At 33.9% G+C, this 13,142-nt stretch overlaps 2 protein-coding genes across 2 annotated transcripts in view; one reads left to right on the forward strand and one right to left on the reverse strand.

Annotated features, from left to right (window-relative positions):
* LOC139488795 (GPI inositol-deacylase-like) overlaps positions 1 to 12,768 on the forward strand; it is a 137,277-nt gene extending 124,509 nt beyond the window's left edge. Inside the window, exons 26-27 of the mRNA XM_071274714.1 lie at positions 547 to 648; positions 12,544 to 12,768. Of these exons, the coding sequence (XP_071130815.1) occupies positions 547 to 648; positions 12,544 to 12,733 (292 nt within the window). The 3' untranslated portion in view covers positions 12,734 to 12,768. The remainder of the gene's footprint in view (positions 1 to 546; positions 649 to 12,543) is intronic.
* LOC139488797 (uncharacterized) lies at positions 2,129 to 6,697 on the reverse strand. Its single transcript, XM_071274717.1, has 3 exons — positions 5,200 to 6,697; positions 3,496 to 3,535; positions 2,129 to 2,313 (listed from the first exon to the last, which is right to left on the reverse strand). The coding sequence occupies exon 1, from the start codon at positions 6,453 to 6,455 to the stop codon at positions 5,202 to 5,204; it is 1,254 nt and encodes a 417-aa protein (XP_071130818.1). The 5' UTR covers positions 6,456 to 6,697; the 3' UTR covers positions 2,129 to 2,313; positions 3,496 to 3,535; positions 5,200 to 5,201.
* Positions 12,769 to 13,142: the final 374 nt, after the last annotated feature.

The following is a 13,142-nucleotide window of genomic DNA, read 5'->3' on the forward strand; positions in this document are numbered from 1 at the left end:
AGTATTTATTCATGATTTAGATTACATTTATCAATGGGTATTTTTATGTTCTGATACTAAAAATGTATTTTTGGAATGAAATATTTACTCTCAATTAAACAAAAAATAAGAGAGATGTCTTCAATTTTCTCTTCTTGATAAATAAAGGCAACAGTAGTATACTGCTGTTCAAAAAGTCATAAATCAATTGAGAGAAAACAAATCCGGGTTACAAACTAAAACCTATGGAAACACATCACCTATAAGAGTAAAAAAAATGAAACAACAAAAATACTAAAGTGCAAAAAAAACCAAAAAAAAGACAATTTAACACACACGGAAATGAACTATAAGATTACAACTGCTTTTAGTACACATGATTTCACATTTTATAAAATTGTTTTTTGCATTCCTCTTTATTCCATTATTTCCAAGATTTTAAAAATCAGTTAACCTTCTAAAACTAAAATATTAATAGAAATTGCCTCACAAATTAAAATTCTTCATGTTGGAACATTAGAATATAAGTGTTTATATGTTGCTTAAGTACATTTGTGTTTACTACAGGTATACATTTATCCTGCTGGACGATTCTAACAAGTTGATGTCAGTTTTGTCAGTTCTGTCCATCTCCTGTCTTATAGTATTGGACAATCCTATATCAGCCAGGTAAGATGTCTGTTGACAGTTCTTACCATAAATTGTCTCGAGTACTGGACAATCATATATCAGCCAGGTAAGATCTTTATTGACAGTTCTAACCATAAATAGACACAGAGTATTGGACAATCCTATATCAGCCAGGTAAGATGTCTGTTGACAGTCCTAACCATAAATAGTCACAGAGTATTGGACAGTCCTATATCAGCCAGGTAAGATGTCTTTTGACAGTTCTAACCATAAATAGTCACAGAGTATTGGACAATCCTATATCAGCCAGGTAAGATGTCTGTTGACAGTCCTAACCATAAATAGTCACAAGAGTATTGGACAATCCTATATCAGCCAGGTAAGATTTATGTTGACAGTCCTAGCCATAAATAGTCACAGAGTATTTGACAATCCTATATCAGTCAAGTAAGATGTCTGTTCACAGTCCTAACCATAAATAGTCACAGAGTATTGGACTATCCTATATCAGACAGGTAAGATGTTTGTTTACAGTCCTAACCATAAATAGTCACAGAGTATTGGACAATTCTATATCAGCCAGGTAAGATGTCTGTTGACAGTTCTAACCATAAATAGTCACAGAGTATTTGACAATCCTATATCAGTCAAGTAAGATGTCTGTTCACAGTCCTAACCATAAATAGTCACAGAGTATTGGACAATCCTATATCAGCCAGGTAAAATGTCTGTTGACAGTTCTTACCATAACAAGTCACAGAGTATTGGACAATCCTATATCAGCCAGGTAAAATGTTTGTTGACAGTCATTACAATAAATCTTCTCAGAGTATTGGACAGTCCTATATCAGTCAGGTAAAATGTCTGTTGACAGTTCTAACCATAAATAGTCACAGAGTATTGGACAATCCTATATCAGCCAGGTAAAATGTCTGTTGACAGTCCTAACCATACATAGTCACAGAGTATTGGATAATTCTATATCAGCCAGGTAAAATGTCTGTTGACAGTCCTAACCAAGTATTGGATAATTCTATATCAGCCAGGTAAAATGGACCATCATCCAAACATCCATAGGATGTGATGGATGATGGACATTCTGTAAGGAAGCCGAAGGCTTCGCGGGTTAAAGATGAATATCTTATTCTACAGGCTAGTAACGACCTTGTTTTACAGTTGAGTGATTTTAAATCATAATCACCTGTACAAATCCACTCATGCGTGCATATATAAACCCGTGCACACCTGTATTCTGTCTCATTTTAAAGTATCCCGAAAAAGGATGTGAGCGAAAAAACTCATTTAATTGTATATAAAATGGGTGGGCCATAAATCAAGGGCGGGTCTTTAACCCGCGAAGCCTTCGGCTTCCTTACAGAATGTCCATCATCCATCACATCCTATGGATGTTTGGATGATGGTCCATTCTATTACAGAAGCCTACAGCTTCTTGGTTAAAGATGAATCTTTAAAGCAAAGAGATCAATTAAATGAGATAAAAATGGCCACAAATATAAGATTTGAAACATCCACATTTAATGCTGTCATAAAATATTACAATTATCATAATCACATAATCATGACACAAAGTCCATAAAGTTCATTTATATATCCAACACAACATCATGAACACAATCCTGGAAAAATCAACGGCTCTGGTCAATCCACGTACAAAGTTATCGGTTTCTGTAAAGAATGGAACTCCTGTAAAATATTATTTAGGTTGTCATTAAACAGACAAAACAGCATTAATAAATTTCTTTTTACCTGTCTTTACACCTCTTTTAGCTTCAACCTCTCTTAGATAAAATTTCTTAAATGTTTTTGCAGATTTCCAATTTGCTGTTTTCATAATTATATCTAGAGTGATACCAGCACTAAAAGCTGCAGATGTAGAGGCGCCTCTGAAAGAATGCGCCTGAAATTTTGTAACATCAATACCAGATGAAGTCAAGACAATTTTTAACCATCGAGCTAAAGTTGAGGTTGATATTTTACGCCATGTTCTAAAAGACACCAAGAGATAATCATCTTTGCGCAATTTTTTGGTAGCCTTCAAATAATATTTCAATGTGTATACTGGGCAAAGTTCTTTTTTCTTGTATGTATCCAGAGTTATGTTCTGGTTAAACCTACCAATTCTGTCTGTTTTTTGTAAACAGTTCATAGTAAAAACAACAGTTTTACTAGATGTTTCCATGTAATTCAAATTCAAATTTGTCAAAGTTTGAGCTCTTTGAGCAGTAGTTAAAGCTAATAAAGTTGCAATTTTTAAAGTTAACATCTTGAGACTTAAACTTTCCAGTGGAAATAAAGTTTCTAAATAACGAACAACTTTACCAACATCCCATGTGATGGAATATTTAGGCAAAGGTGGTCTTGCATTAAAAATTCCTTTCATAAATCTGGAAATGAGATTACTATTGATTACTGTATTACAGCCAATTGATGCCAGAGTCTGGCCAATAGAACATTTGTTCATATTAATGCAACTATAAGATTTGCCATCATCATAGAGTCTAGCGAGAAAATTCAATACTTGTACTTCATTTGGTGAAGTGGTATTGATTTTTTGTGTATTACACCAAAGATACCATTTCCGCCAACTATATTCATATTGTCGCGAGGTAGAGACTCTCCATGACTGAGTGATGATGTTTCTAGCTGATTTTGAAATTCCCTTCTTTTGGAGGGAATGCCTGATACTACACAAGCGACTAGGAATAACTTTCTCATGTTTAGCGGGTGCTTTTGATTGTTGTGTACAAGTCTTAAAAGATCTTGACAAAAAGGGAGAATAACAGGATAATCGACCAAACAATTCAATAATCTTGGAAACCAAGGTTGGGATGGCCATGTTGGAACTATCATTAAAACCATTCTCACCTGTTCCTCTTCTACCTTGTTCAAAATTCTTGCTATGATACTGAAAGGAGGAAAAACATATGGTAAATAATTTTTCCAAGAAAAAGAAAAAGCATCAGAAGCCATAGCATCTGGATCTGGAAACCATGAGACATATTTACTTAACTGTTTATTAAGTCTAGAAGCAAATAAATCAATATTTGGTTGAAAGAAATGCCCACAAATATTTCTAAATATATTTTCTTTCAACTTCCATTCAGAAGAGTCACTAAAATTTCTTGACAATTGATCAGGAGTAATATTATCTTTCCCTGCAATATGGACTGCTGTTATAAAATTGTTTTTATCAGCAGCCCAGAACCATATTTCTCTTACTACTTCCAATAGTGCTACAACACTACCTCCCATGTTATTTATATATTGAACTGCTGTAGAGCTATCAGATTTAATGCAAATATGAGAATTTGAAATGTTTTTTCCTAATGAAAAAAATGCATATTTTATAGCTAAAAGTTCTAATATATTAATGTGTGAAATGCTTTCAGATTTCATCCATCTTCCTTGAGTCTTATTTTTACCATAAACCGCTCCCCATCCAATTTTAGAAGCGTCAGTTTCAATATACTCAGTAGGAGTACCAAAGCTTATACTTTTCCCTTCATTCCTATCTACATTTTTAATCCACCATAAAATTTCATTTCTTGAATTCTCGGAGAGACTCATGATACCATCATAATTGTCATTGTTTTTGCTCAAAGCTAAAGTTTTCTCAATATCTAAATATCTATGAAAAATTGGTGCTAATAAAACTGCACATGAAGCTGAAGTAAATAAACCTATTAAAGAACTTACTTCCCTGATAACAGGATTGTATAAACTATAGATTTTGTTTGCACTTTTCAAAATCTTTTGTATTTTTTCTTCTGTCAGAAACACTTTAAATTGCACAGAATCAATCAAATATCCTAGAAAAATTATTCTCTGTGTTGGAATGAATACTGATTTTTCTTTATTTACTAAGAACCCTAGAGAGTGTAACAGATTTCTCAACATGACAGTATTTTCATAACAAATGTTCTCATAGGGACTATGTAATAATGAATCATCTATGTAGAAAAAAGACCCTACTCCTTGGTTCCTTATATGAGAAAAAACTACTTTCATAAGTTTTGTAAAAATTCTAGGTGCACTTGCTAACCCAAAACAAAGACAAGTAAATTCATAAATCTGATCTTTCCAAACAAATTTCAAATATTTTCTACATTTTTTGTTCATTGAAATTGAAAAATATGCATCGCATAAATCTATTGATGTAAAATAATCATTCTTGCTAATATTCAACAGAACAGACTGTAAATTTTCCTGTTTGAAATGAAAATATTTCACATATTGATTCAGACCTTTCAAATTTATTACAGGCCTATATTTCCCATTCTTCTTCTGAACAAGAAAAATATTTGATATAAATTCATCTTTCTCATGATTCGAAATTTGTATTGCACTTTTTGACAATAAAATTTGAATTTCATTATCAATTAGTTCTATTTCAGTTTTGTCAAAATTCATAATTTTTGGCATAAAAAATTGAACCGGTTTATTTTCAAATTCAATTTCATAACCGTTTTGAACTAGACTAAGAATCCAAGGATCGTATGATATTTTTTCCCAATTATGTAAACCAAAACGAATAGACCCAGCTATAAAAGTGGGAGATAGATTTTTTACCTCTAATATCTCCTGCCTCTTTGGTTTCTGTAACCAGCTCTCCCTCTGTAGCGGGAGTTTCTCATGCCTCTTTGGCCATAATTGTTGTTTTGGTATCTTCCTCTGCCCCTGTTTATACCTGGGGGGCAACCATAGCTGCAACCCCCTTGTCTCCAGTTTTTTGAAGTAGCTGTATTTACAACTCCCTTCATCTTCTGGGCATCATTAATATCTTTAACTTTCTTGGACACATCATCTCCGAACAAATATTCGGTAACGTCTAAATGTCTTGTACACAGTTGATGGTACTTCTGATCCATATTGTTTTTCAGTGTCATGCGTCTAACATATGATATTTCAAAAAATGCTGCACAAAGCATTGACAGGGCATTATTAATGTTGACCCTCATTTTAGCCACCATTTTTACTGCATCTGGTTTGGTCAGTGCTTCTGCAGTACGTATTACTGGTACAATGCCAAAACCCAAGATCCTTTGTATGGTTTGAAAGGACAGATCATCACTTCTGGCTTGGCGATTCAATAGATGCCAAATCTCAGGATTAACTTTAGGAGGTGCCAAAGACTTGCTATTTGAAGGAACTTTATAATCCTTAGCTATTTCTGTAATAACAGACTTACGATTTGTCACAGCGTTTACAAGAGCAGCGATACTCTTATGTGTTTCGTCACCAAACTTGTCATCATCTTCAAAAATTTTTGGTATAGCATAAGCGAACTCTTCCTCGCTGTTTACCTCTGACTCAAACTCATCATCTGCATTGTTTCCAAAAATGTCATATTGACTAAAGTCAACTTCACCTTCGTCTTCTTCCGGTGCAACCGGGTGTTCCGGTGCACTCGCTAATTCATATCTGTCGGCATTACTATTTTGCCTGTCTAACAAGAGTTCTAGTTTAGAATAAATTCTTCTGAATTCATCTTCTCTTTCTTTATCTTTATCTGAAGGTGTTACATTGTTTCCCCGTTTTACGGGAGCTTTTCCCTTCTTGTTCTTGCCGGGTCCCTTACCCGGGCCTCTTTCATTGTTTTGTTTACTTGCGGTAGTTTTCTTTAATTTCTTAACAGTTTCTGGGGGGACCACGACCGACTTTAATTGTCTCTTTTTGGGTGGTGGTGAAAAGTGTACTGACTCATCAGCCACTGCAGAAAACCCAGAGAAACTAGCTTCGTCACCCGAAGCTAGAATGGACATTATGTCCGCCGCCACTTGGCTTGATTGGGAAAGACCCGAGTCGGAGTCTTCCGTACTAGACATTATAAAGTATAGACACGAGTCGTGTCTGCTGATTCAGCAATTTTATTTTTACTTTACTTTACTCGTTCTAGCCTTAGAATAAAATGAGACAGAATACAGGTGTGCACGGGTTTATATATGCACGCATGAGTGGATTTGTACAGGTGATTATGATTTAAAATCACTCAACTGTAAAACAAGGTCGTTACTAGCCTGTAGAATAAGATATTCATCTTTAACCAAGAAGCTGTAGGCTTCTGTAATAGAATGTCTGTTGACAGTCCTAGCAATATATATAGTCAGAGTATTGGACAATCCTATATCAGCCAGATAAAATGTCTGTTGACAGTCCTAACCATAAATCCTCTCAGACATTATTATTATATTATTAAAGGTGGAAACCCAGTTGAAATAGAAAAAAAAGAATCGAAGCTGGATTTTAGAGAAGGCGATAATGGTTACTGTAATGTTTACTATAATAGTAACAAAAATTTTAAAAGTTGATAAAAACAAATAAAGTTTTCGGCTAAATTATGAAGTATTTTTTCATAACACTACCATTAGCATTAGCTTTCACTTTATCTTTTACATTATTAAGTAGAACAATTAGATATCAAGTAGAACAATTAGATGGGCACAGGACATTTGCGCTTCAAATACTATGGACATTTGTGCTTTTAATTTTGATTCACCTGTATTCAATTGACCTTCATTTGCGCTTTTTACCTATAGTCGTCTACCTGTTATTCTAGTATTCATTACGTAAATTTAACTTTTATTTCTCATTAGTACGACAAATGGTCCAGAATCCTTTAATGCTTCTACTTGACTCATCCTGCTATTTTTAGCTCACCTGGCCCAAAGGGCCAAGTGAGCTTTTCCCATCACTTTGCGTCCGGCGTCCGGCGGCGTCCGTCGTCGTTAACTTTAACAAAAATCTTCTCCTATGAAACTACTGGGCCAAATTAATCCAAACTTGGCCACAATCATCATTGGGGTATCTAGTTTAAAAAATGTGTGGCGTGATCCGGCCAACCAACCAAGATGGCCGCCATGGCTAAAAATAGAACATAGGGGTAAAATGGGATTTTTGGCTTATAACTCAAAAACCAAAGCATTTAGAGCAAATCTGACATGGGATAAAATTGTTTATCAGGTCAAGATCTATCTGCCCTGAAATTGTCTGATGAATCGAACAACCCGTTGTTGGGTTGCTGCCCCTGAATTGATAATTGTAAGGAAATTTTGCTGTTTTTGGTTATTATCTTGAATATTATTATAGATAGAGATAAACTGTAAACAGCAATAATGTTCAGCAAAGTAAGATTTACAAATAAGTCAACATGACCGAAATGGTCAGTTGACCCCTTTAGGAGTTATTGCCCTTTTTAGTCCATTTTTAACCATTTTTCGTAAATCTTAGTTATCTTTTACAAAAATCTTCTCCTCTGAAACTACTGGGACAAATTAATCCAAACTTGGCCACAATCATCATTGGGGTATCCAGTTTAAAAAATGTGTGGCGTGACCCGGCCAACCAACCAAGATGGTCGCCACGGCTAAAAATAGAACATTGGGGTAAAATGCAGTTTTTTGCTTATAACTCAAAAACCAAAGCATTTAGAGCAAATCTGACATGAGTAAAATTGTTTATCAGGTCAGGATCTATCTGCCCTGAAATTTTCAGATGAATCACACAACCTGTTATTGGGTTACTGCCCCTGAATCAGTAATTTTAAGGAAATTTTGCTGTTTTTGGTTATTATCTTGAATATTATTATAGATATAGATAAACTGTAAACAGCAATAATGTTCAGCAAAGTAAGATTTACAAATAAGTCAACTTGACCGAAATGGTCAGTTGACCCCTTTAGGAGTTATTGCCCTTTATAGTCAATTTTTAACAATTTTTCGTAAATCTTAGTTATCTTTGACAGAAATCTTCTCCTCTGAAACTAATGGGCCAAATTAATCCAAACTTGGCCACAATCATCTTTGGGGTATTTAATTTAAAAAATGTGTCCGGTGACCCGGCCATCAAATCAAGATGGCCGCAACAGCTAAAAATAGAACATAGGGGTAAAATGCAGTTTTTGGCTTATAACTCAAAAACCAAAGCATTTAGAGCAAATCTGACACGGGATAAAATTGTTTATCAGGTCAAGATCTATCTGCCCTGAAATTTTCAGATGAATCAGACAACCCCTTGTTGGGTTGCTGCCCCTGAATAGGTATTTTAAGGAAATTTTGCTGTTTTTGGTTATTATCTTGAATATTATTATAGATAGAGATAAACTGTAAACAGCAATAATGTTCAGCAAAGTAAGATTTACAAATAAGTCAACATGACCGAAATGGTCAATTGACCCCCTAAGGAGTTATTGTCCTTTTCTAGTCAATTATTAACAATTTTCATAAAATTTGTAAATTTTTATTAACATTTTCCCCTGAAACTACTGGGCCAAGTTCATTATAGATAGAGATAATTGTAAGCAGCAAGACTGTTTAGTAAAGTAAGATGTACAAACACATCACCATCACCAAAACACAATTTTGTCATGAATCCATCTGCTTCCTTTATTTAATATTCACATAGACCAAGGTGAGCGACACAGGCTCTTTAGAGCCTCTAGTTCTAGTTCTTTCTCATCACTTGGCGTCCTGCGTCGTTAACTTTTACAAAAATCTTCTCCTCTGAAACTACTGGGCCAAATTTAACCAAACTTGGTCACAATTTATCAGTGGGGTATCTTGTTTAAAAAATGTGTTCAGTTACCTGGCCAACCAACCAAGATGGCCGCCATGGCTAAAAATAGAACATAGGGGTCAAATGCAGTTTTTGGCTTATAACTCTGAAACCGAAGCATTTAGAGCAAATCTGACATGGGGTTAAATTGTTTATTAAGTCAAGATCTATCTGCCCTGAAATTTTCAGACGAATCGGACAACCGGTTGTTGGGTTGCTGCCCCTGAATTGGCAATTTTAAGGAAATTTTGCCGTTATATGGTTATTATCTTGAATATTATTATAGATAGAGATAAACTTTAATAAGCAATAATGTTCAGCAAAGTAAGATTTACAAATAAGTCAACATGACTGAAATGGTCAATTGACCCCTTAAGGATTTATTGTCCTTTATAGTCAATTTTTAACAATTTTTATAAAATTTGTAAATTTTTACTATCATTTTCCACTGAAACTACTGGGCCAAGTTCATTATAGATAGAGATAACTAAGCAGCAAGAATGTTCAGTAAAGTAAGACGTACAAACACATCACCATCACCAAAACACAATTTAGTCATGAATCCATCTGCTTCCTTTGTTTAATATTCACATAGACCAAGGTGAGCGACACAGGCTCTTTAGAGCCTCTAGTTTAAAAATCTTTTTGAAGAGTATCATTTAACAACAGTCTGTATATTACATTAAGATTCGTTTTATTGATGAACAGACACCCCTGTCAAGAATTGAGAAAGTGAAACTTGATTATTTATTTGAAAATGTGGTCGAAATACCATTCAGAACAGATAACAATAGCTAATTTGTATGTTCCTTAGGCTTCAGATATCAAGCAAACTGACCTGTGATGAATGTACGTGTTTTATGTCTTTAGAATGTTTACTTTAGCTCAGTCTATATAAACTTTTAAGCACATATCAAAGTGCTATGCAATGTGCTATGCAATTATTTTTCTAAACTTTTAACAATAACAAAAAATATGACTTTAACTCTGCCAGGTCACACATGCGGGTCCCAAACCCGGATAAAAGAGGAGATAAGTCATAAAAACCATTGCAAAAGCGCAAATGTCCTAGTATGTAAAAAGCACAAATGTCCTTTTTTAGCTCACCTGGCCCAAAGGGCCAAGTGAGCTTTTCTCATCACTTGGCGTCCGTCGTCAGCGTCCGTCGTCAGCGTCCGTCGTCGTCCTGCGTTAACTTTTACAAAAATCTTCTCCTCTGAAACTACTGGGCCAAATTTAACCAAACTTGGCCACAATCATCTTTGGGGTATCTAGTTTAAAAAATGTGTCCGGTGACCCGGCCAACCAACCAAGATGGCTGCCATGGCTAAAAATAGAACATAAAACTCAAAAACCAAAGCATTTAGAGCATAAATCGGATAATCGGTTGTTGCCCCAGAATTGGTAACTTGGAGGAAATTTTGCTGTTTTTTATGCCCCACCTACAATAGTAGAGGGGCATTATGTTTTCTGGTCTGTGCGTCCGTTCGTCCGTCCGTTCGTTCGTCAGTCTGTCCTGCTTCAGGTTAAAGTTTTTGGTCAAGGTAGTTTTTGATGAAGTTGAAGTCCAATCAACTTGAAACTTAGTATACATGTGCCCTATGATATGATCTTTCTAATTTAAATGCCAAATTAGAGTTTTGACCCCAATTTTACGGTTCACTGAACATAGAAAATGAAAGTGCAAATTTCAGGTTAAAGTTTTTGGTCAAGGTAGTTTTTGATAAAGTAGAAGTCCAATCAACTTGAAACTTAGTATACATGTTCCCTTTGATAAGATCATTCTAATTTTAATGCTAAATTAGAGAATTTATTCCAATTTCACAGTCCACTAAACATAGAAAATGATAGTTCAAGTGGGGCATCCGTGTACACATTCTTGTTTGTTATTATCTTGAATATTATTATAGATAGAGATAAACTGTAAAGAGCAATAATGTACAGCAAAGTAAGAACTAAAAATAAGTCAGTATGACCAAAATAGTCAATTGACCCCCTAAGGAGTTATTGCCCTTCATAGTAAATTTTTAACAATTTTTTTAAAATTTGAAGATTTTCAATAACATTTTCCACAGAAAGTACTGTTATTGATAGAGATAATTGTAAGCAGCAAGAATGTTTAGTAAAGTAAGATCTACAAACACATCCCCATCACCAAAACACAATTTTGTCATGAATCCATCTGTGTCCATTGTTTAATATTCACATAGACCAAGGTGAGCGACACAGGCTCTTTAGAGCCTCTAGTTATGTATCAAGGCTACAGGTTGACTTTATAACATTGAAATTTACAGTACTAAAAAACTGAAATATATGAGTCAAGTGAAATACCTTTCAAATGAATCACAAAAACAGAGTAGGTGTGTTAGAATATCAAATTTTTACTGAAAGTACTTGACGACAGACTTTTAACTTAAAAATGCATGTCTTCATATTTTTTGTGTGTGATAATAAGGGTTTATAGTTTTCAACCACTGAAAATTTTTAGTTGGCCCCTTCCTCAAAATATTAAATAAGAATTTTTTTTAATGTTTATGAATTTTAGAAAAATTTCACCTGACCACAGATCAGACAATAGTTATAAGTTGACTGAATGCAGACAAGTACACCAACTGATTGATGCTCATTAGCTCATTAGCTATTAGATACATTTGTCTTTAAAATACAAATGTCGTAAAAGGATCGTAATGGTGCTTTGTGGATAAATTTATTGGTTTTCTAAAGCTAAATTGGCAGTACGTCATCCTTAATGGCTTCGATTTTTACAATTGTAAAACTGCACTGGCGTAATGGGGAGATAATTTTGACAAAATAGATTCCTGACAGATTATAATATCTAATAATCTATTAATCTATAGTATCTTATACTATTAATTATGATTTTAACCTGATATTACTAGTACATGATTTCAAAATAAAAAGGGACACCTTGAGAGCCTTTAGTTTGATGAGAAACATTTTTTACTCTATTGTGATTATAATAAAACTCTAAGAAATGACTTTTTTCAACACATATGTACTGAAAATAATAATTTTAATAATTTAACTGAAGAAGAAAATATGCATTATTTACTAAATCCATCAACGCCTCTACAAACAAATAAGTTAGGATCCTTCTTGAAAAAGTCATTAGAACTGAGGGCAGGGGACTTTTAACAGCTTGTTTGTTGTTATAAATTTTGATGCTGTTTTTATTGTGTATGTTTGATATGTATGTATATATGTTTATTGTGTTAATATATGTTGGTCACAAACTGTAAAGTTTATAGACAATAAAATATTTGATTTGATTTGATTTGATACTGCTCAATTAAACAAATGGTAATTTTTTTTTCTACTATTGACTACTATTATTTTTTTCAGAGAAAGCTATTTATATCTGGCACCAGGAGTATACGTGGTCAATGTGTTATTACTACTATATGGAATGGTATCAGTGTACAGAATAATTTATGCAGTTACTTCAGTCTTACTGGGGTTAGCAGTAACAAGGATAATATATTATTTAAAAAATGGACAGCATATAGATATAGAACAAGAAAAATCAGACTGATAATGTACATGTACTAGATAAAGAATATTATTAAACAACAGTTTTACTTTTTCTCATATCATTTGGCATCCACTGTCAGTCGTAAAGTGGTCAAGTGAAAACATTACCCCATCTGGAAGTCTTAGCAATTAAAACTATATTAAGATCCAAACATCTTTAGGGTGTCTGGTCTCAAAATTTTGTTTAACTGCCTTCCAATAAAAACAAGAGGCTGCCAGAGAGACAGCAAACCAGATTTTCCTGCAGAGGTCGAACCCTGAACAGTTGCAAGTATGGACACAACATTTAAGCTTAAAACAGCTCTGAATTTAGATTTTAATTGAATATTTGATACAGCATGGGTTTGTGACACAAAATAAATGTGGTCAAAGAACTGAAAAATTTGAAATTGGACATTGATTAATTTAAT

The sequence above is a fragment of the Mytilus edulis genome, chromosome 9 (genome assembly GCF_963676685.1).
Source record: "Mytilus edulis chromosome 9, xbMytEdul2.2, whole genome shotgun sequence".
NCBI lineage: Eukaryota > Metazoa > Mollusca > Bivalvia > Mytilida > Mytilidae > Mytilus > Mytilus edulis.